At 42.2% G+C, this 21,824-nt stretch overlaps 1 protein-coding gene across 1 annotated transcript in view; it reads right to left on the reverse strand.

Moving 5' to 3' along the window:
* Positions 1–5,375: 5,375 nt before the first annotated feature.
* The window catches only part of SNTB2 (syntrophin beta 2), a 110,233-nt gene continuing 93,784 nt past the window's right edge, over positions 5,376–21,824 (reverse strand). Inside the window, exons 5-7 of the mRNA XM_027846514.1 lie at positions 16,552–16,748; positions 11,506–11,690; positions 5,376–6,217 (exon numbers count right to left, since the gene is read on the reverse strand). Coding sequence (XP_027702315.1) covers positions 6,125–6,217; positions 11,506–11,690; positions 16,552–16,748 — 475 coding nt within the window. The 3' untranslated portion in view covers positions 5,376–6,124. The remainder of the gene's footprint in view (positions 6,218–11,505; positions 11,691–16,551; positions 16,749–21,824) is intronic.

Raw genomic sequence — 21,824 nt, forward strand, 5'->3', positions numbered from 1 at the left:
ATAGACAGCCTTTTCTCAAAGCCCAAGTATCACTTCAGGCCTTTTTGTACGGTTTGCCAGCATACCCAATTGGTAAAAATGGGAAAACACTTTGGTAAAAATCTGAGATGAAGTCCTTAAAATCTACTGTGTAAGAGAAGGCATGATTTAGTTGGGCATGAACTACAAGTCTGGCTTCTTTTGAAAGCCCCAAAGCACCAAATGCAGTACTGGGAATTGTAGGCACTTAAATGCTCGGTGAATGAATGTCCTTTCTCACTACAGCGTAAGCTGTATCTAGTTTTAGCCAACACATTTTTAGGCAAGTTGAGTTATGTTTAATATGTTACATTACTGGTAACTGTGTTCTTTAGACAGCAAGCACCAGATGTTATCTGTAAAAAGGCACATAGAACCATGACATCAAAAGCAGGAGTGCTGGAAAATGAGAAAAAAATACTTCAAGTTCTGCCACTAGGTAAGCTCATAAGCAGGGTAGGAGAGAATATCAGACACTGAAGTTAAATTTCACCAGTTCTGAAATAAAACCCATCACATCTAAAAATATTCCTTAAAAGCTAAAGCATATAAATAATTCTTGCTAATAGGAATAAGGGGTCTCACTTGGGTTCAAAAAAATCAGCTTCAAAAGTATAAAATGGTTTCCTCATTTGCTTGGTTACAGAGCAATGTTTGAAAAAAGACCTGGGGCAATTTAGCAGACTTTATAGAAGCCCAGTGCAAGTGGACACTCCTGTGATACAGCAGCTGTAATACCAGTGACACGATCCCAGGCTGCATTGGGAGAGGCAGGAGGGCAGAGTGAGAAAGAAGGGCCTCCTGTACCCTAGCTCCATCAGACTACATGGGGACCAGTCAGCTGTGGGTGACACAGATAAAGTGGAATGATGATGGTCCTTGGGACTGTGCTATAAGAGGATCTGTGAAGGAACTGAAAAAGTCCAGTCTGGAAAGGAAAAGACCTAGGGGAAACCATATAGCTAACACTCAATATCTGAAGAAAGGCTTTTGCGTGGAAGGGACAGACTGGTTCTGCGTGGCCCCAAAAGGGAGAACAAGAAAGGAGGTAAAATTTGCACATTTCGTCTTGATGGGAGATAAAACTTTCTGACAATTAGAACCAACCACAAGTGCAGTGGGCTGCCTGAGGGGGCAGTGGGTTCTACTCCTGAAACATTTCTCAGGCAAAGACAGGATGACCACTTGTTGGGTGTGTTGCAGAGGGGATTCCTTGTCAGGTACGGCCACAGTTGGGTGCGGGAGGAGCCCCTCCAATTCTGAGACTTTGCAGTATGGGCCCAGACTCACTTAAGCAACTGAACTTGCATCACCAGTAGCAAAAGCCAAACTTAGCTTTGGTGGGAAAGGGCTTCAGAGTAGCTACTCTAACACACTCTCTACATAAAATAAATCTCTAACATCGTTAGGACAAGTCACTTAAATTCATGCATCACTTATAAGACCCTTACAGAATCAAGTGCTTAAGGTGGTGGCGTAATCATTTCAGACAATGTTTATCAACTCTTAAGTATTTACCAAGTGCTGGGTAAGATTCCAGCAATGTGGATTTTTATGAACTGTGTGGTTTTTAAAAGCATATTAGCATCTTAGACCACTCAGTGGAAGTAAAACGTTGATGTACCTAGTTCTAGGTTACCAGGTAAAAAATGGCGCTTACTAAAATGGGGGCATCAAATAATGAGTTCTTATACTTCCTATACTGGGGTGGGGATGGCGGGGGAGACAAAAATAATCTAAATTTAACTGAAAAATACTACAGACTTCACTGACTGCATATGAGGTCTTGCCAAAAAGCAATCTGCAGTAGGGCAGTGGGTCATGTTTAAACTAAAATATAGTTTAAACAAAGTTCTAAGGTCTAAAGAAGTCCTCATTTTATAGAAGAAACTAGAATTTCTCCGATGCAAGCAGCTTCAGAACCAAAGAGTTTTGGCATTTAACTTTTCATTTAATAATACAGAATTCAATAGCAACCTTTGGCCTTCCTACCTGACAGATCAACTGTAGTTTCATTTAACATTGGCAGCAACACTGTTCAGTTTAAACGTTATTTAAAATTAATAGTTTATAGCCACCAAAATTAAGACATTAACATAATTCAGTTTGTGTCAGAGCTAAGAATAAAAAAAAAACAAAACCCAGAGAAAAGTGCGTAAGTCTTCCCCAGAGCCTAAATAAAGAATGTTTAATTAACCTTTTAAGTAGGTAGGGCTTTGAAGATAATTTGCATAGCAGCTTACAAGATAGTTTGTAGGTGAAAGAAAAAACATGAACAGGGACTGTCTCATTTTTTTTTAAATATACTAATATAACATGCATATAAATTATACCGTAGGATCTGAAGGTTTTTTTGAGAAAAAAAAAATCCATCAGACTTTTTTTCAAATGTAGTCACACCTCCTTGTCATTGAAAACCGTTTATAGCAAAAGCTATTTTTCTGGGAGAAACATGATCTTATTAATTCTCCACATGGATTTTTATAAAAAAAAAAAACTGAGGAAAACTTAGGATTTGGCAGCTAAGTGCAAATTTAAATAGCAAGCAAGATTTTGCTACTAGCATATACCTTTACAGAATTAATTTTGAGACATAAAATAGCAGTAACAGCTTTAACTATTTGCTATTTAAAGGTATGGGTTTGTTTTGTTTTTTTTTCAATAGAAATGTAACAAACAAGGAATTGCATACCTCTACTTCCTGCCTATGCAGTCAGTTTTTGGATTTGTAAAGTTATTGAAAGTGCAGATAATAAGAACAGATAATGTGAACCAATAAGATATCCCTTGTTTAAAAAGTGCTCAAAGATGGCTTTTGAAGACTTGAATGGCCTTTAGAATAAAATTCTGAATATGTGCACATAGCCAGTATACCTCACATTTCTGGAGTCTACTGGGTAGTTACATATAATTACAATTATAATTATTCTAATAAATAACTGCATAAACATACATGAAAGAAAAATACTTATCTATATAATGCTAGATTTTAAACTAATTTGCAGGTCGAGTTCTATTTTTTGACCTTGCAAGGAAAGGTTTTCCTTTTACAAAAAGATAGCTATTTCTACTTTTCAGTTTTTTTCTCTATCAGATGCCAGGGTGAGGACAGAGGGGAATGGAGGAAAAAAGAGAAAGAAAGGGTTACAGGAAGAAAAGAGCAGACCCTCTCACCAATCAGTGGCTTATGAATGTGGGGGAGGGGAGTGTGGAACAGAAAATCTCCACTCCCCCCACCTCGGTTGCATAGGAGTGTGAAGAAGTATCCACTGCCCAGTGGTTCCCTTTAAGCTCCACCCACGGGGAGCACCGAGGACTTTCACGAGTCTTCTCATCAAAAATGAGAAGGGGACCAAAAGCCACCCGGCTGGTGGTCAGAGGCAGAAAGGCAACAACGCCGTCTTTTCAAACAATCTGCCATATTTGGTGCACTTAATTATTAACACATTTATCCAGGCTGTCCCTCCATTTGTGGGATAGGGATCTCACCAACTGTACCCTAGCCACCCGTGACGGGATGACTCCCAAAAGGTCTACCAGGTGCAGCCTGAAGGCTTCCCAGAGAGGTTGGGGTCTTGTGGGAGGGCTTCCATTCCCTTCCATTTTGTTTCTCTTTCAAGGTGCAAAGATCTAATCAAGACCCTTAGGTCTTTGATGCTTTTATGCCTGAACAGCCCAAACTGGGGGAATGAAATCCACAATCTGATCCCAGATTAGGAAGGACAGACGAGGGTTGGTTTTTCTTGTTCGCACTTACATTTTACCCTGTACAAAATCTTCTTGTGAAGAAGGATGAATAGGGCGGTTTCCAGACGTTCCCATAATTATATTTCTTGTAGGCTCAGCCTTTTTTTTTTCTCCCCAAAACAAGAATATATAAAAATATCCACAGCAAAGCAGGAATCTAAGGATGTTGTTGGGGAAATTTCAGTCTGCAGAGTTAAACTTTTGTTCACCTTGGAAAACAGGAGTCCAATGTAATGATATTTGGATTGCACAGAGATTTGACAGCGCCTGTTGAAAAGAGCCAAGCTCCTAGATTTGACCGAATCAAGTGCTGGAATTCTGCTTTAAGATATGACCTGGGCTTCAAGACATTAAAAAAAGTTCTTGGGTCTTGTTGGCTGCCCCCAGCCACTAAAACTTTTACTATCAAAATTCAAATTGGATTTGAGATGAAAAAGATATTTAAAAGGCCAATTAACCTGTAAGTTCCAATTTAAGATGAACCTATGGATTTTGAAAATAACAAATTCTATGAATAACTCTATTTTGCCTTTGAATTTGTATCTGCAGTTCAAGTAGGGAGGACAATTTAGGTCTAGCCTCCAGAAATTCCATGGATCTGGGACAAGAGAACAAGGGCACCTTCCTCATCCCTATCAAGAGCACAGGTAGTTCATGGAAAGGGGTAGGGCAGTGGTCATGGGGAGAGCTGGCCTGTGTTTGCTCAAGAGGCAACCACTAGCACTGCTCTACCATGTGCCTAGTCTTCATAACCGTATCAAAAATGCTCACTCCTGGGATCCTTCCTGGGATGCCCAGCTCTCCAGCACTTCCCTGATGCAAGGAGGGAGCTTTCCAATGAGACCCTCCTGGCCTGGCTCTCTGATCGCAGCCAGTCTGCCAGAGTCAACACCCAGGCCGGGTGTAAGGCTCCACTGCTGCTTTCCTTTCAGATTCAGGATGACTGTTCTAACTCAAATGGCATTCATACTCTATTTTTAACCATTTTTCATAAATGTAGCCCTGTTAAGATTAGGGGAAGGGAAGGATTTACAATGCCACAAACCCAACAACCTTGTTTGTTCCGTTTCTTTGGAGGAATGTCAAGAACACTTCAAGAATGCCAGAGGGCTATTCTAGAGCCTCAGTGCATCTGCCAGGCTATGAGGCACGCTGGGTCTTGACATTGCTGAGGATCAATAATTTTTTTCTCTCTCACGTTGTGGGGGATAAACCAGCCCATATATTGCAGAGCCTGCACTGGGATCAGATGGCCCTACAGGATCACGGAGAGCATTTGTGCAAAGGGGCATATTGTTCTTCCGAAGCTGACTCTTGAAATGGGATGGCAACCCTTCTAGGTCTGTCTTCTCTACAGGAGCTTGCCAGCTGCTCAAAATACAGCTATGGAAGCTCACCTTAACGAAGCATTCTTTAGAACTGGGATGACCTTCCTTTAATGGAGCTTGTGATATTCACCTACATCTCACCCATTGTGACCAAAGGCACATTTGGCAAGCCATTAAAAAATGGCTTTGTATAAAGATTTTCTTTTAAAATCAGTCTCATACCATAATATCCTCTGTTTCCTTCCAAAAACATTAGAGAAAAAAAAAACCCCAAAACTGAAATGAGTAGATATTTCCTTGTAATACCCTGGTCTCCAATATTCTTTCTGCTAGGTACTGGTTAAAAATATATGGCGAACTAAATCAACATTTCACAAGTTTTATGCTATAAACACTTTTGAGTGATAAAACTTGGTAAATTAGGTGACGATAGCATCGTGACAGAGAGAGGGATACCCATGGGGCCTGCAATTGAGGCTTCACACAACAGAACGTGATGGCAAACTCCTGCCAAAGCTTAGGAAGCCCCTGAAATGGCTGCAACGCTAACAGCCTGCTCGCAAAGAAAGGGTGGGGAGAGTTGTCCAACCCGAATGTCGGGTGTGAGGATGGGCACCAAATCAAGCCCATGAACTCGGGAACAAGGAAAATGTCTCTCCACTGTTTGCTCGTATTTGGAAAGAAGAACCATGACCCCACCCCATCATGGGAGAAGAAAGACAAACACAAACAGATGATGAACACATAGAATATACAGAAAATAGCTCATCATTCCACAGTCACGGAAGTCACGCCTCCCTATCCCTGACCAGGGAGGGACCTCAGGGAGAACGCCGGAGCTCCTGCACGTGGTGGCTCGTCCTCACGGGATGTTCTGTGAACACGGTTTTGGGTTAGCAGTGATTGCAGGTCCTTGTCAAGGCACTGATGCTGTAGGAGAGAGCAAAAGAAGCAGCTTTCTTTTGTGCTTAATTGTTTTCTTCGGAGGTGGAGGTGCTCCTTGTGATGCTCAGAGCTCAGCGGCCTCAGGCTCACACCAGCAGGCCCATGCGCGTGACTTTGGCTGACAAGAAGGTGTGCACCACAAAAACAATTGGCTTGGGGCATGAGTGCAGGTCCATGGTCTGTGGGGAGAGCAAGGAGCCAGTCAGTACTCTTGAGATGGAGAAGGTGCGACACACACACAGGCTGTCTAAAGTCGGCCCTATGGTGAGGCACCCCCCATCTCCACCGGCTGTCGTCAGTGGTCAGCTCAAAGGCCTCTGGAAAGAAGGGTCCCCTCTCTCCTCAAACTCTCCTACCGTATTTTGTCCAAAGGTCCTTTCACTCTCATCGTGAGCTGCTTTGAACTCCACTGCTGTGTGTGTGTGTGTGTGTGTGTGTGTGTGTGTGTGTGTGTGTATAAAAGAGATAATCTCACAACAGATAGAAGCTCTTTGGGACAATGACCACATCCCTTCTCTTTTTTTTTATTCCTAGTGTATACCACAATGCCTTAACAAACGTTTGCTGAATATTTTTTGCTAATATGGAATTGTACCCAGATAAGGATGGGCCCAGTGATAGAGTAAGTCAGTATTTGATTTTATCCAATTAGGGACTCTTTTCCTCTTTTTATTTTTGGGATAAATGGGGGACAGGTGACTTTTATTATATATAAAGTTAAGAATACTCTGACATTTCTGAAACTACTGTAATCTTGACATTTATTTTACTTAAGAACCACAGTAAATTTAAATGAAGCAAGTTTTGAGGTAGATATATACAAAAATATTCATAGCAGCTCTTTTCATAGTAGTTAACAATGGAAGCTAAGGGGGTGCCCACTAATTGGGGAATGGCTAAACAAATTATGGCATATAAATACAACAGAATATTTTTGTGCAAGAAGAAATGACAAAATGTACAGTTTCATTGGATATTGGGAAAACTTCTATGAACGGACACAGACCAAAGTGAGCAGAACTAGGAGAACAATTTCTACAATGACATCTCCTCTCCCTAAGTGTCTGACGAAGAGGCGACCCTTCCCCTTCCCAGGCCATGCCTTGATCCCAGCCCCAGCAGCTTTTGTTCTCCACCCCCTCCACCTCTTCCTATCCACTGGCTCCTCAGCTACTGTGTTCCAACATGCCCAAGCCTTTAGAAATCACTGCTCCGTCATCCCTTTAGTCTCTCACTCTAGATTTCCCCTCCCTTCTTTGTCCAAACTCCCTGAAAAAGCTGACCATATGCCCAGCCATTCCTTCCTCGCCTTTTGCTGACTTCTCAGTCCTCTGCAGTCTGGCTCCTACACTCCTCACTGAACGGAAACGGCTTTTCCTGAGTCGCCAGTGATTCCTCACTCGCCACGTCTGATGGTCTTCCTTAGGACTCATCCTTCCCGACACAGCTGGTACACGTGATACCACTGACTGCCCTGTCTCTCCGCTCCATCTATCCCAGCTCCCCTCTGTCTCCTTTGCTGGCTCATCATTCACATCGTGCTCTCCCCCTGCGGGTGTTCTCCATATTCTGTCCCTAGCCCTTCTTCTCTGGTACCCGCGTCTTACCGCCGGGGTCGCAGATAACCACACTCTCTCACATATACAGCCCTACCCCCTCCCAAGCTGAGAGGCTGTAACCCCATCAACGGTTGCCTATTAGCCATTTCAAAGTGGATGTCCCAGAGACATCTCAAACTCAATTTGTCCAAAACTGAACTTCTCTTTCCCCTCAAACTCTCCCCTCTTCTTCCTCCTCCAAAGTCCCTATTTTTGTCCCAAGGCCTCACCATCTGTCCAGTTTCCCAATTTATAACTAGCATTATTCATTCCTCCTTTCCCTCACCCCACGTATCCAGCCAGTCGCCAAATCTTGCTGGATCTGGATCTGCCTCCACAACACTCTTCCATCTCTTCTCTTCATTCCAGTAGCTGAGATCATTGCCACGGTCTCCTAGTTGGTCTCAACTCTCATTACTCCAATTCAAACTACACGATTCGGTTTTCCTTCAATCCTGAACCGACCATGTCACTTCTCTAACCAATAAACTCCAGGAGCTTCCTGTTAGCTCTAAGCTAGAATGGTCATTTCTCTGCTGAGCTTCCGAGCCCTGCACACCTTGATCTCAACAGGGAGTTTATCCTTACAGAGGAATTGTGGTGCCATGGATGGCGTTGGGCTTGGGGCCTGGAAAACCTGGATTCAAGGCCCACCTGTGATACAAAATGGCCTTGCGATCATGGGCAGTTAACTCACTTTAACTCTCAGGGCTCTGGACAGCTCCTTAACACTAGAAATTGCAGAGAGGTGCTGGCCTACGCTGTGAGAGGGAGCTTCCTCACTGGGAGTTCCCTACAGCAATAAAGTCACAAATCCAGTTCTGTCCCCCACCCCCACCCCCACCCCCACCCCTTTGAGGTTCAAGGGCTCACTGCTTCTTCTTGGAGCATCGGGGCAACTTTGGCAAGAAAAACCAGCTGACCGCCTGTGAGAGCAAAGGTGGGCATTTACTTCTGGAGCTTCTGTCTCCAGATTGCCTCTGGGCCTTCCACCTACCTGCTTTGTTCCTCCAAGGAAAACATCTCTGCTTCCTTATCTTTCCATAGACAGAAGGCAAATGAGAATGCATGTCATGCTGTGTGGGCACAGCCCTCGTACTATTTCCATTCAATCAGAGTTCCCTTGGCAACTAAGTGACTAAATCTCAACTGCCTCCTCTTAACAGATCACCAGTATTAGCACTGGCTATAGTTCTGTTTTATTTTTTTAAAAGGGCTACTAGCATCAGCATTCAATAGAAAACTTTTGTCAAACACTTCTTTCTTTTACTTTATTTAAAGTAAAATTTATTTTAACTTCCATTGACAAGCATAGTTATTCAAATATGTGGAACAAGAACATAAGAAAAATAAGAAAAACAGGCAAATAAGCTGAAACAGCAAATTAAACTATCTTGGTTTTTTTGTCGGTGGGTTTCAGCTTATCTGCCTGAGATGGAGACGCTAACTGAAGCCAAAATGGACACTTGTGAGTCTGTAAAATCAAAAAACATTTTGTACAACAAAACCCAATGCAGCTAAAATTAGAAAGAAAACAGCAAATTGGGGAGGGGGGGAGGATCCTTGAAACAAATTTCTCTCAGAAAGCTCTCATTTACAAAACAAATAAGGAATTAATTTATAAGAGAACTATTCCCCAGTCGATTAATAGTCAAAAGATATAAATAGACAGTATAAACAGCTTTGTGAAAAAATACTCCAAATCATTAATAGAGAAATGCAAAGTATTAGAAAGCAACTTTGAGGTTTCAGTTCACACCCATTAGATTGGGAAAGATAACCAAAAAAATTAAAAAGGACAAAGGGTGGCTCAGAGATAATGGGCACACTTGTGTTTTGTGGGTGGAGGTACAGTGTAATTGGTCCACCCATTCTGCAAAGCAATTTGGAACTATGTCCCCAAAGTTACTTAACTATGAATAGCTCCCTTTGGCCCAAGCATACCACAACCACTGCGCCTATACTCCAAAGATAAAATGAGAAAAAATTCTATATGTACAAAAATATTTGTAAAAGCTTTTTTTGTGGTAGCCTGAAATCAGAAACTAAGGGAATGTACTCCTATTGAAAAAAGGCTACAAATTTGTATATATGAATGTGATGGAATATTACTATGCCAGAAGAAATGATGAAATGGAGAGTTTCTGAGGAGAGTAGGAAGCCCGATGAACTGCTGCAGAGTGAAGTGATCAGAAATACAAGGACAATTGATACAATGAAAACAACATTAGTGATTGATTCAGTGATAAACCATGAGTCCAAAGGAAAATGAAACACTCCACTCACCACTTGTTGGTGGAGTTAAGAGTATTCCATTCCATTACTCCTGTGCCATGGTTTGTCCAGCTATTCCCTGAATGAAGAAAGCCCCTTTGTTGTCAGTGTTTTGCTAGCACAGAAAGCGCTGCTATGAGAGGCATTCTATCTTGGTCCTCCTTGGAGTATCTGCTCAGTAATAAAATCACTGGATCAAAGGGTATGAACAGATCCGTGTCATGTCTTGCACAATTGTTTTCTAGAGCATCCGGACCAATCCACAGCTCCAGCAACACCCACATAAGGGTGTCTGTCTTCCCACGAACCATTCAACAATGGTATTCACGTATTTTACCATCTTTTGCCATTTTAAATCATGTGAGTTGTTTTCATTTGTATTTGTTTTTAGTAATTTGAAGCAATTTTTCATATGGTCATTGTAAACTGTTCATCCACTTTGATCACTTACTTATCAGAGTAATAAATGTAATATAAATGCCTACTGATGGACTAGCTAACTGAGGAATGCCTATTGGTCTTACATATTTATGTCAGTTCCCTACATAGCATGGATATCCTACCTATCACAGATATTTGATATGAAGATTTCACACTTAACAGGTTCTTTTCTTATTCTAGCTGAACTGATTTTGTTCGTGCAAAAGCTGTTTAATTTTATATAATTAAGACTATCCATTTTAACTTTTATGATCCTGAGGGTAAAGAATTTTCCCCTTTCAGTGTTGTGAAAGGTGTCTTTCCTAAGTTTTAGCTTTTATTTAAAGTAATGTGAATTTTTATATTAAGGTGGCAAATGCACCTAAAATTTTTTGTACTATATAGTTTAAGATGCTGGTTTAAACCCAACTTTTCAAAGTGTTTTCTATTTTCACAGCAATTCTTATTAAATAGGGAATCCTTCCTCCCACCTCCACTCCTAGAGTCTGTGTTCTTAGGCTTACAGAACCCAGGACAGCCCTTTTCAGTAGATTCTGGGTCTTGCTGACCTATGCTCTTCCACTGAGCTATTTTTCTTTTTGTTGTTGTTTCCTTTTCAGCTGTGTCTGACTCTTTGTGACCCCACTGGGAGTTTTCTTGGCAAAGATACTGGAGTGGTTTGCCATTACCTTCTTCAGCTCATTTTACAGATGAGGAAACTGAGGCAAACAGGGTGAAGTGACTCGCCCAGGGTCACATACCTATTAAGTATCTGAGGCCAGATTTGAACTTGGAAAGATATCTTCCTGACTTAACACCTGGTACTCTATCCACTGCACCACCTAGCAACCTAGTTTTTATTAAACCAGTACTATTTTGCGATTAGTACTTCACAATATAATTTGACATCTGGTAATGCTATGCTCATTTCATTCCTACCTTACCTCCATTATTTTCTTCAAGATTCTAGAACTTTTGGGGGCAGCAAGGTGGGTGCAGTGGATAGAGCACTGGCCCTGAAGTCAGGAGGACCTGAGTTCAAATCCGGTCTCAGACCAAACACTTGACACTTACTAGCTATGTGACCCTAGGCAAGTCATTTAATCCCAATTGCCTTAAAAAAAAAAAAAAAAGATTCTAGAACTTTTAAAAATGATTTCCCCAATCCTGCTTACCAGTTCTCCCTCAGGACCACCAAAATCCAAGTACAGATTTCTGATACCGTCATCAGCAGACATTTTTAACTTTTCAAAGGGGTATCGATATAACACACTGCCAGGGCCTCCTCCTTCTCTGGAGATTGTGAATCCATTCTCATAATGCACTGTGAGTCGCACTTCCTGACCATTCATTATGCAACCTGTACAAAAATAGGCAGGAAAGCACGATTAGGAGGGTTTACTCTTTGCGCTGTCAAGGGCCGGAGAATTCTTCTGAGTTGGAGTGAGGAAGGCAACATATGCTCAGACCTCAGCGAGTCACCACTTACTTGGCATCTGCTAATCAAGACCTCATTTTGGTCACTGATTTCTCCATTGATACAAAAAGGAGACCACCATATTCTCTTTGACATAGGATCCAATTCCAAATGATTAAACATCAGACAGGTGCTAGCAGTCCCTGGCCTCGAGGAGTTAATACTCTAACTTGGGAAATCAGACATAAATACAAAATAATAAAGTGTATCAAAATGAGTGGTGGCACAGTGCAAAAGGATGTCAGTATGGAGCAATGGTGGCCAGAGTCACGGGGAAAGTTCTTGTGGAAGGGGTAATTTATGCTGGCTGGTGAAAGAAGAGAGGTCATTGATATGTCAGTCAGCCCATAAAAAGCCCACATTTACTAAGTGCCAGACACTGTACTAAGCACAGGGGATACAAAGAAAGGCAAGACAGTCCTGCCCTCAAGGAGCTTACAATCTAACAGGGGAGACATGAAGACAAATGTATACAAAGTAAGCTCTAGACAGGATAAACAGGAAATGATCAACAGAAGGAAGATGATGGAATTAAGAGGAGCTGGGAAAGGCTTCCCATAGAAGGCGGAATTTCAGCTAGGACTGAACTGAAGCCGAAAGGCGGAGGAGAGGGAGTATGCATGATGGAGTTGGGAGACAGAATGTCTCATGTAAAGAACAACAAAGAGGTGAATGTCACTGGACTGTAGAGTATGGGTGTGTGTGTGTGGTGTAAGAATACTGGCGGGGGCAGGAGGGATCTTAGGAAGGGCTGTAAATGCCAACAAGAAGTTTTTATATTTGATCCTGAAGGCATTAGGGAGCCACTGGAGTTTATTAAGTAGGATGGGGTGGGGTATGGTAAGTGACATGATACTTTAGGAAAATCACTTTGATGGCCAAATGGAGGATAGACTGGGGAGAGGGGGAAGAGAGTTGAGGCAGGCAGACCCCGCCCCCCCCACCCCCACCTTAGACTATTGCAATAATCCAGGGCAGTGTCAGAGAAGATAAGGGGAAATATTCAAGAGATGTTTCAAGGGGAATTCGACACAGGGTGAAAGGTAGTGAGGAATCCAGGACCACTCCTGGATGGTATACCCAGGGGACTGGGAGGATGATGTTGCCCTCTATAGTAATAGAGAAGGTAGGAGGGGAAAGGGTCTGGGGGAAAAATGAGCTTAGTTTTGGACATGTTTAGTGTAAGATTTCCACAGCACATCCAGTTTGAGATGTCTATCAGGCAGTTAAGATGTGATAATAGAGGTCAGCAGAGAGTTTAGGGCAGAACAAGCAGATTTGACAATAATTTACATAGAGATAATTGAGTCCATAGGGATCCATGAGATCACCAAATGAAACATTATAGGGGGAGAAGAAAAGGAGAAGCAGGACTCACCCCTGTGGGACACCCACAGTTAGTAGGCATGACCAGATGGAGGATTCGGTGAAGGTGACAGAGAACGAACAGTAATATGGGCAGAAGCAGAACCAGGAGAGGGGGTGTCTTGAAACCAAGACAGAAGAGAGTATCCTGGGAGACAGAAGTGAAGGAAGAAATGGGGCAGAAGGTACCTGGTGATACAAGATAAGGAGGAGGAGGAGAAGAGGGAGCTTCCAGCAAATAACCTCAATTTTTTTCAGTAAAATATGAGGCAAGGTTGTTCGTGGAGAGGTGGAGTGAGGGGTAGCCATGGGAGGCTTGAGAAAGTTTGGAAGAGCTGCTGTGGAAATGGGAGAATGAGTTGATAAGGCAGATACAGCAGGACGGCCGAGCAGCAGTGAGGGCCCAGGTGAGATTGTGTAACACATTTGTAGTGGACCCCCATCAGAACAGGTGTGGCGGATGGTGGGAGTGGTCCAAGGCTGGGGCATGGCAGGGCACAATCAGTGACATGATAGGGATGTAAAGGACCCAGGAGAGGAGGATCTGGTTCACTAAGGGATCGAGATGAGAAAAGGGGGAGAGTGCGGCTAATGCCAGGAAGATGGGCCTGGGAGAGAACCAAAGACTGAGGTGATGAGGGATCGGAGGTCATGGTGTGGATGAAGAATATGGTTTAAGATTTCAAGGCAGAGGAAGAGGCGGAATGCTAACAGACTGATCAGGTAAGGGAATTTCACAGTTCATGAAAACAGAGGTGGGGCGTTTGTGGGTGAGGGCGAGATCCAGGGTATGACCATCTTGTTGTGGTTGTGATAGAGCAGAAGTCATGAGAAATGAATTGGGAGGTTAGGGTGATTGAGGGAGTATTGCTATGTAATGCTGAAGTCTCCCAGGATGAGAACAGGAGCTGGGGAGGAGAGAAAGATTGTAAGGCAGGGCCTGGACTCGATGAGAGAGGAAGGAAGGGGAACGTCCTGGAGGTCTGCAGGCATCCTCCTGCATGTGGACTGACAGGCATAAAAAACTAGGACGGCATCCTAGGGGGCTGGGGAGAGAGATGGGGAGAAGCTGGGCTGGGGGGATGGCTGTGGCAAAGGCAGGAGTAAGCATGACTCACTTAGGGAACAGAAGGAGGCCCTCTGGTTGGAGCTGGGGGCTTGTGTTAGGGAGAAAGAGGAGAAAGAATAAACCCAACATGGTTAGCTAAAGGGTCTGGTCGACAAGACCCACACCATCATTTTATACTCACTGATAAAAATTAAAAGGTAAACTAGACCTTTCAGGGTAAAAGGAATTCTAATTATCCTTTCCAAGACAGATTAATGAATTCCTTAGCAAAGTTACAAGTCTTATAGATAACTTTTATTAAACACATGTGGACATGTGTCTGGATCTCGTGTGTGATTTTCTTAGGTATAGGACACTACCTCCTATGGGTTTGGCCCCATCTGCATCTTACTGTGAAGGACTGGCGTGGAGTCACACAGCTAGGCTCATCAGAGGCTAGAGTGGAATCCACGTTATCTCAGGTTTTAGGCCAGGTCTCCATCTGCGATGGCCGATGGAAAGGTTCCTTAGAAATCATTTGTTCAACCCTCTCACTTTACAGATAAGGGAAATGAGGCCTAGTGAATCAGTTGTGACAAGAAAATTAATTGCTCATTAACTACAAGATGGCAGATTATGTGTACAACTTGAGTTATGTAAAAGGCTTTATTAAGACTCCGTAAATGTATGGCTTTAACCCAATATATGTAAACTTTTCTCAAGGGTAAACGCTAACTAACCAAGTTAAAGAAGAAAAACAAAACTTATTTTACTTCATTTTTGTAAAACTGCTTCATAATTCTTAGGTCTTGGTGAAAAGAACATAGGGTGCTGTTTATCACAACTGTGGCTTAAAGAAACGTCATTACAGAATAATCGATCCCTTTATCTGTAGAGAGGCAGTGTTGTAAAGTGGATAGAGGGCAAGAGCCACAGTCCAGAAGGTGAAGGTTCAGGTCCCAACTCTGACACTTGCTTTGTTGTGCTGGACAAACCCCAGGAGGCTCTCTAAGCCTGCAAGTCCGAGACAGATGAGCTCTGCCTTGGTGCAGGAAGGTTCCATGTCAATGAAATAGGTCATTGGAATATTGGCCTTAATCTCTGTAGAGTTCCAAAGTTTTTCAAAGCACTTTCACATAATCACTGCAAAAAGTGGTAAGGTAAGCAGGACAGGTACAGTCCCCATTTGACAGATATAGAAATTGAGGCACAAGAAAGCTAAACTTCCAAAGGTCATACAGCTGGTAAGGGACAAAGCTGGGGATGGAGATGAGGTCTTTGGATCTCAAGGGTGTGTGTGTGTGTGTGTGTGTAATTTTGGCAGTCTAAGCTGCTGACATTATACCTAATATCTGGCATAAGGGGAGTATAAAATAAGTAGTGATTGAAATGAAAAGCCCCTTTGGTTGTTTTACCTAAAGCTACACCCTCAGGACCACTGGGCTCTCCCATCTACCTTACAGCTGAACTCTTCTCTGTCTTGATTTTTAAATTTGCATCCACAGCACTTATCTTGAAGCTCTGCACATAGCAAGCACTTAATAAACACAGACATTCACACAAATATAAATGTAAATTTTTTTTTTAAAAGTAAAATTTTCATTCATTGAAACTAACCACTAGAGGGAGCTTAAACAGACTGTACCAGATCCTTAGGATTTTTCTCCACAAAGAACTTTGGAAGTTCATGGAAATATATACATATACATATACATATATATATATATATATATTTATACATATACATATATATATATATATATATATTTTTTTTAGTCAGTCCTAGAGTGGAGTTCCTTTTTTAAAAATCTGACATTCTAAATTCTTTATGTCCTTACAGCCATCTGGCTTGTCAGATGTTACCATTTTAAAGATTGCTACACAACATTTATATTAAAAATCCTCCACCCAGGGATGAATGAATTTCAGTGTTCAGTAAAGTAACCCAGTAAGTTGTATACAAAGGGTAATTAATAATAGCATATAAAGAAAATGTTAATACAAGGTTTTACAATGGAGATTATCGAAAGGGTAGTTAATAATAGCACATAAAGAAAATGTTAATTCAAGGTTTTACAATGAATATTTAACAATAGGCATAAAGACATCTATGGAGCTTGGGAAGATGCCACTAGAGTCAGAGAAGCCAGGTTTATTTCCAATATCACCTCTTCAAGCTGCCAAAATGCTGACAGTTAGTTTAATGAAGTGATGATGGAAGAATGTATTTCTGTACATACTTCAGATTTGTCTACATGACAATGACATTAGCTCAAATGAAAGCATGCTACAATCATGTAATTACTATTGGAAGTGAAATATCAGCGATACCTAGTGAAACCTCTTTGATCAATTCAGCTGCAGTATGACAACCTTGTACGAGTACACGGGTCCACGTCGACAAGTCCCGATGCGTCTCTACCCTGAACACGTGCATCTCAATGCCCTGACGGGAGCCCGTCCTGGTGGCAAATGTGAGGTCTGATCCAATAGACGGTGACCTGCATCCCGAGCCCGAGTGGACTAACCTGGGGGACAGAGAACACAGACCTGGTGAGCGTTCTGAAAGGAACACAAGAGCCAACATGTGATTAAACACTAAAATGAGGGCTAGAAGAGACATACTTGGTTATACAAAGGAGAGAAAAATCTCTGTGGGGAGAGGGTGATGACTTCATACCCAGCTTCAGGCAGAACCTGAGGGATGAATAAGGTTCACATGGGTGGAAAAGAGGACAGAGAAGGCAGGAAGTCTCATGCAGGGGCCTTTGGACAAAATGAGGCAGGGAAAAAACCAACAATCTAGAAAAGTCTAGTCCAGCTGATGGAACAAAGGATGAGGGAAGATGGTGGTGGAAACATTGTCATTTCGAGGCAAGTCAAACTTCTGTCTCTAAGCCCTTCCTCTGCCTTTCCCTCTTCTCAGAGTTTGAGAATTCTGTTAGAGGTAGTATAGCACAGTGGGAAACAAAAACAATGTAAGTTGGGTCAGAGGACCTGTATTCAAATGTGACTTATGATGCTTACTAGCTGTGTGACCACAGGCCTTAGTTTCCCCATCTGGGAATGAGAGGGTTGGACCAGATGGCTTTGAAGGACCCTTCCTTCCAGCTCTAAATCTACGCTACTGCCCTGTGGCTTCATTCAGGAGGAGGAATAAACTGGGCCCTGTCTGTCCTCCAAAGTTCACTATAAATGAGGGTAGAGGGGAGAGAAGGAAAGACCTTTGGAAAGTTTTTGAGGCAAGAGTCCCAAGTGGGGCAGGACCCTTTTGTCCCAGAGGCTATGATGGGGAAATAAATACAAGTTGTTGAGATGTCCATCTCTTTGTTTAGTCCTATTTGGAGCCATATTATTTTCAATGAGAGAAACTATTTACTATTTCTTAAGATGAAAAATTCCTCATGTCTCATGAAGGATGAGCTCTTTGTGCCCCAAGTAAATTTCTTGTTCACCAAACAATAGTATATTTGCCATAACTGATTAATAGAATGTCAGTACTTGTATGGGACACCAGAAAGGAATGGGCAAAGTTCTTTCCTACCTTACAATTTAGGACAAGGAAATGATGGTGACACAAATATCATACGTCATGATGTTTCACAATCAGATCATCCACCTAGGACTTAATTTGTCCTTTGAAATTTTTTTATAATTGGTGCATTAAAATTTATTTTGCTTTGAGAATTCAATGACACCACAGGATATAACTGGGAGATAGGCTGCGGAAGGAATGATCCCTGTTGGGAGATGAGGCAAATAAAATGAGGGATGGAAATGAAATAAAGCAGAGAAAAGAAATCAACAGTGAGAAGCCTGACCAATACAGAATCTCAAATCTTCTCATACTGCCTGCTTTGCAGAAATCAGAAATAGAGCCTGAGGCAAGAAGAGAATTTCAAGGACAAAGACCCCAAAAATGTGACATCTAGGATTTATGATAGGAAAATATTTGTAGGAGGGAAAAATGTGTAAGAACTTGTCAAGTACTGAGTGTTAATACAATATATTAACAAAACACCCCCACTGATAACCAAGAATGAACTGCACATGTAAAAAACCACAAAGAATGCCATTCTCACTAGACCACTGAACTTTTCATGGATTTCATTTCAGGAAAATCCTTGAATTTGGTCTGTTTCCACTATGCCTCCCGTGCCAAAACAACGTTATTTTTAAAATGTTATACACTACCTCTAATTCAACATGCATTTTATTAAATGCCTACTACATGCAAAAGACAGACTAGGGTAGGCTCTGGTAATTGTTCTACTGTTTTTTCAAATCGTGTCCCATTTGGACACATTTCTTGGCAAAGATACTGCAGTGGTTTGCTGCTTCCTTCTCTAGCTCATTTTACAAATGAGGAAACTGAGGTAAACAGGGTTAAGTGACACAGCTGGTCACACAGCTGGTAAATGTCTGAGGCTAGATTTGAACTCGGGAAGATGAATCTTCCTGACTCCAGGACAGGCACCCTACTTACTGCACCTCTTAGCTGCCCTGGCTCCAGGAATACAAAGACAAACTGAAAAATAGTCCCTGCCCTTAAGCAGCTTACATTATACTGGGGGAACACAATATGTGAATAGCTACGTATACGTATAATTTTTTAAATTCAATTTTATTTTATTTTCAGGTCAAATTTCTTTCTTTCCCCTCTCCTTCTGCCCCACCTGTTGAAAAGGCAAGAAAAACAAAATCCATTACAAATATATATAGTCAGGCAAAACAAATTCCAGCATTAGCCATGTCTAGGAAAAGAGGAAGAAAATAAAATAGGCTTCAATCTGCACTCTGAGTCCATTAGTTCTGTATCAGGAGATGTTTCATGATGAGTCCTCTGGAATTTTAGTAGGTCATTGTGTTGCTCAGAGTTTCCAAGTCTTTCAAAATTGATTCTCTTTATAATACTGTTATTATTATAAATTGTTCTCCTGGTTCTGCGTACTTTACTTTGCATCAGTTCATATACATCCTCCCAGGTTTTTCTGAAACCATCTCTCTCATAAATTCTTATAGCACAATAGTATTCCATCACAATCACATACCATAATTTGTTCAGCCATTCCCCAGTTGATGGGCATCCCCTGTGCTCAGTAACTTAAAAGAAACATGAGATGCACAAACTTAGAGACATCTCCACTCAAATATTCATTTAGACTGTTTGTGCTCAACCTGTGGTAGAACCTTCCAACCTAGAATTGGTCTGATCCACCATAGCTGGACATACTATATATGGATCCTGGCATTGTAATGTCATTTTGGTCCTCTTTGAGCACCAGGACAACCACAGGGCTTTGCCACCACAAAAAGGACTGCTGTAAATGTTTCTGTATAAATGGGTCCTTTTCCTTTTCCTGTGATCTCTTTGGGGTACAGACCTAGTAGTAGTATTGCTGAGTCAAGAGGTACACAGAAGATAATTTGAGATGGAAGAGAGAACAAACAATTAGGAAGATTAGGAAGCATTTTGCATAACTGTAGCACTAGCACAGAGCCTTGAAGAAAACCAGGAGGTGAGCCCAGAGTGCATTTGCAAAGGTACAAAGGCAGGAGACAGAACCCCAAGTCTAGAAAGAACACCACCAGGCCAGTTTGGTTAGGATATAGAGCGTATGCAAGAGCAAAAGCAGATGCTGGGTGAATGGCTGTTTCCACTCATTCAGGCCACGACCCTACCCTGGCTGGTAAAATCACTGGCATGTTGCTAGAAAATGACAACTCTGAGCTTCTTCATATGCCTGAATCTCCCAAGTCTCTTCGCTCTAAGGCTGATGAAGCCACAGCTGTACTGCAAGCTCACCAAGCTGGTAGCTGTGTGGAGGATAGAAGACATCGGGAGCAAGGAGACCAATTAGGAGGCTGTGGCAAGAGGTGATGGGGGCCTAAACTTGTGGGGTGGCTGTGCGAGTGGAGAGAAAGAGCAGGAAGCCAGCTCTGTGGCACAGGTGGCAACTGAGTCTTGGGGGTGGTACAGGAGAGGGAAGAGAATCCATGAACCCAGGTGACTGGAAGGATGGAGCTCCCTAGAAATCTGGAGAAGAATGGGCGTGGGGGGTGAGAATGTGCAGGGAGATGAATTCCAGCTGGGATACTGAATTTAAGATGCCAACATTTTTCCAGATTGGAGTCATTTTAAAATCTTATTAGGGAATAGCCATCTGAAAAGAAGGTAAGAAAATGGCAGGTCATAGTTTCATAAAAGAATTATGGATTGAAAGGGAACAAACACTTGGACTGTGTCTTAATGTACAATCTTCACCTGCTCTTTCTTTCCCCCACGCGGTAAACTAGGCAAGATGTTGGAAGGGCCAAGATGAATGCACAGTTCAGCTCTCTGTGTAACTGGAGAGCCAGTGTTGGCCTGGGTGCCTGGCCCAACAATCTACCAGCTGCTACAGCTAAGAAAGGGAAAAAAATTCTTCCAATTACTCAAAAACCAACACGTCATCTAGATATTAGTCAACTCAGCAAGAGCTAAAATAAAGTATTGTTAGGAAGAGAGAGAGAGAGTGTGTGAGTGTGTGTGAGTGTGTGTGTGTGAGTGTGTGTGTGTGTGTGTGTGTGTGTGTGTGATCAAAGTGGAACCCGGTGGTTGGAAGAATAACTGGATGTATTCCACCGTATTCAGCTAGGCTTTAATCCCAAATCAGATATTAAAAAATATAAACTCCAGGAGAATTTTTTTCTACACATTCGATCGTGGAGTGTTTGGCACAAGGAACTTAATTCAACCCAGCTGTAGGACTCTTGCTGAGCAGCAGTTGGTTATAGGCCACGCCTTCTGAGGAAGGGACCCGAGCTCGGGAGGTGTGAGGAGAGTCTGTGGCCAGAGAGCAACATAAGCACAGCTCCTCTTGGTTTCCACGTTGTAAAGTAGCTCCATGTTGTTTTACTCCCCCAACCAGAGCCTGGAGGAAAAGCCTACAAAACCCACATCCTAAGCCCACAGAGCAAGTCATCCACAGCCCTGTAAAACTGGTGTGTCTGTCTTCCTGCTTCCACTGTCCATCTGGCTTCAATCTCAGGAACTGCTTGTAAAAGAAAAATTCCTTTTTTTCACTTTTCAGTTTTGTTTAATTTTTCAGGCTAAAATATCAGCTTTTAAAAAAACAGAAAACAACACTGGTTTCACAGACCTTTTTAACATGTAATGTAACTTAAGTAACAAGGCCTGGGGAATGATATCACAAAAGAGGATCATCTCTCTTTTCAAACTAATCAATGCTTGATGAGGCGGGGAATGACCCCGTATTTTATGGATGGGCAAGGCCATTATTGTTTTCCTTCTTTACACTCTTTAATGCTGCCTATTTTCTAGCCATTTTATTACTCATTAGAGACTGTCCCAAAGGATTGGAAAAAGGAGAATGGGTGAAACACCAATTTCAAAGCCGCCTTTCTCTTCTTCTACAAATCCCAGAAACTTCTCCTACCTCCCTCAGACAAGCCATTGGATTTCCATTTCTCAGATGCCCTGCCTCCTTTCAAGGGTCATCACATTCCATGATCTCTCTTTCCCTGGTTGTCTATTGTCCCTGTATTTGACTCAAGTATATAGCTTCTCACTTACATCTCTTACCTAACTGGATAGTAGGGAT

The sequence above is a fragment of the Vombatus ursinus genome, unplaced genomic scaffold, assembly GCF_900497805.2.
Source record: "Vombatus ursinus unplaced genomic scaffold, bare-nosed wombat genome assembly UNPS02005286.1, whole genome shotgun sequence".
Taxonomy (NCBI): domain Eukaryota; kingdom Metazoa; phylum Chordata; class Mammalia; order Diprotodontia; family Vombatidae; genus Vombatus; species Vombatus ursinus.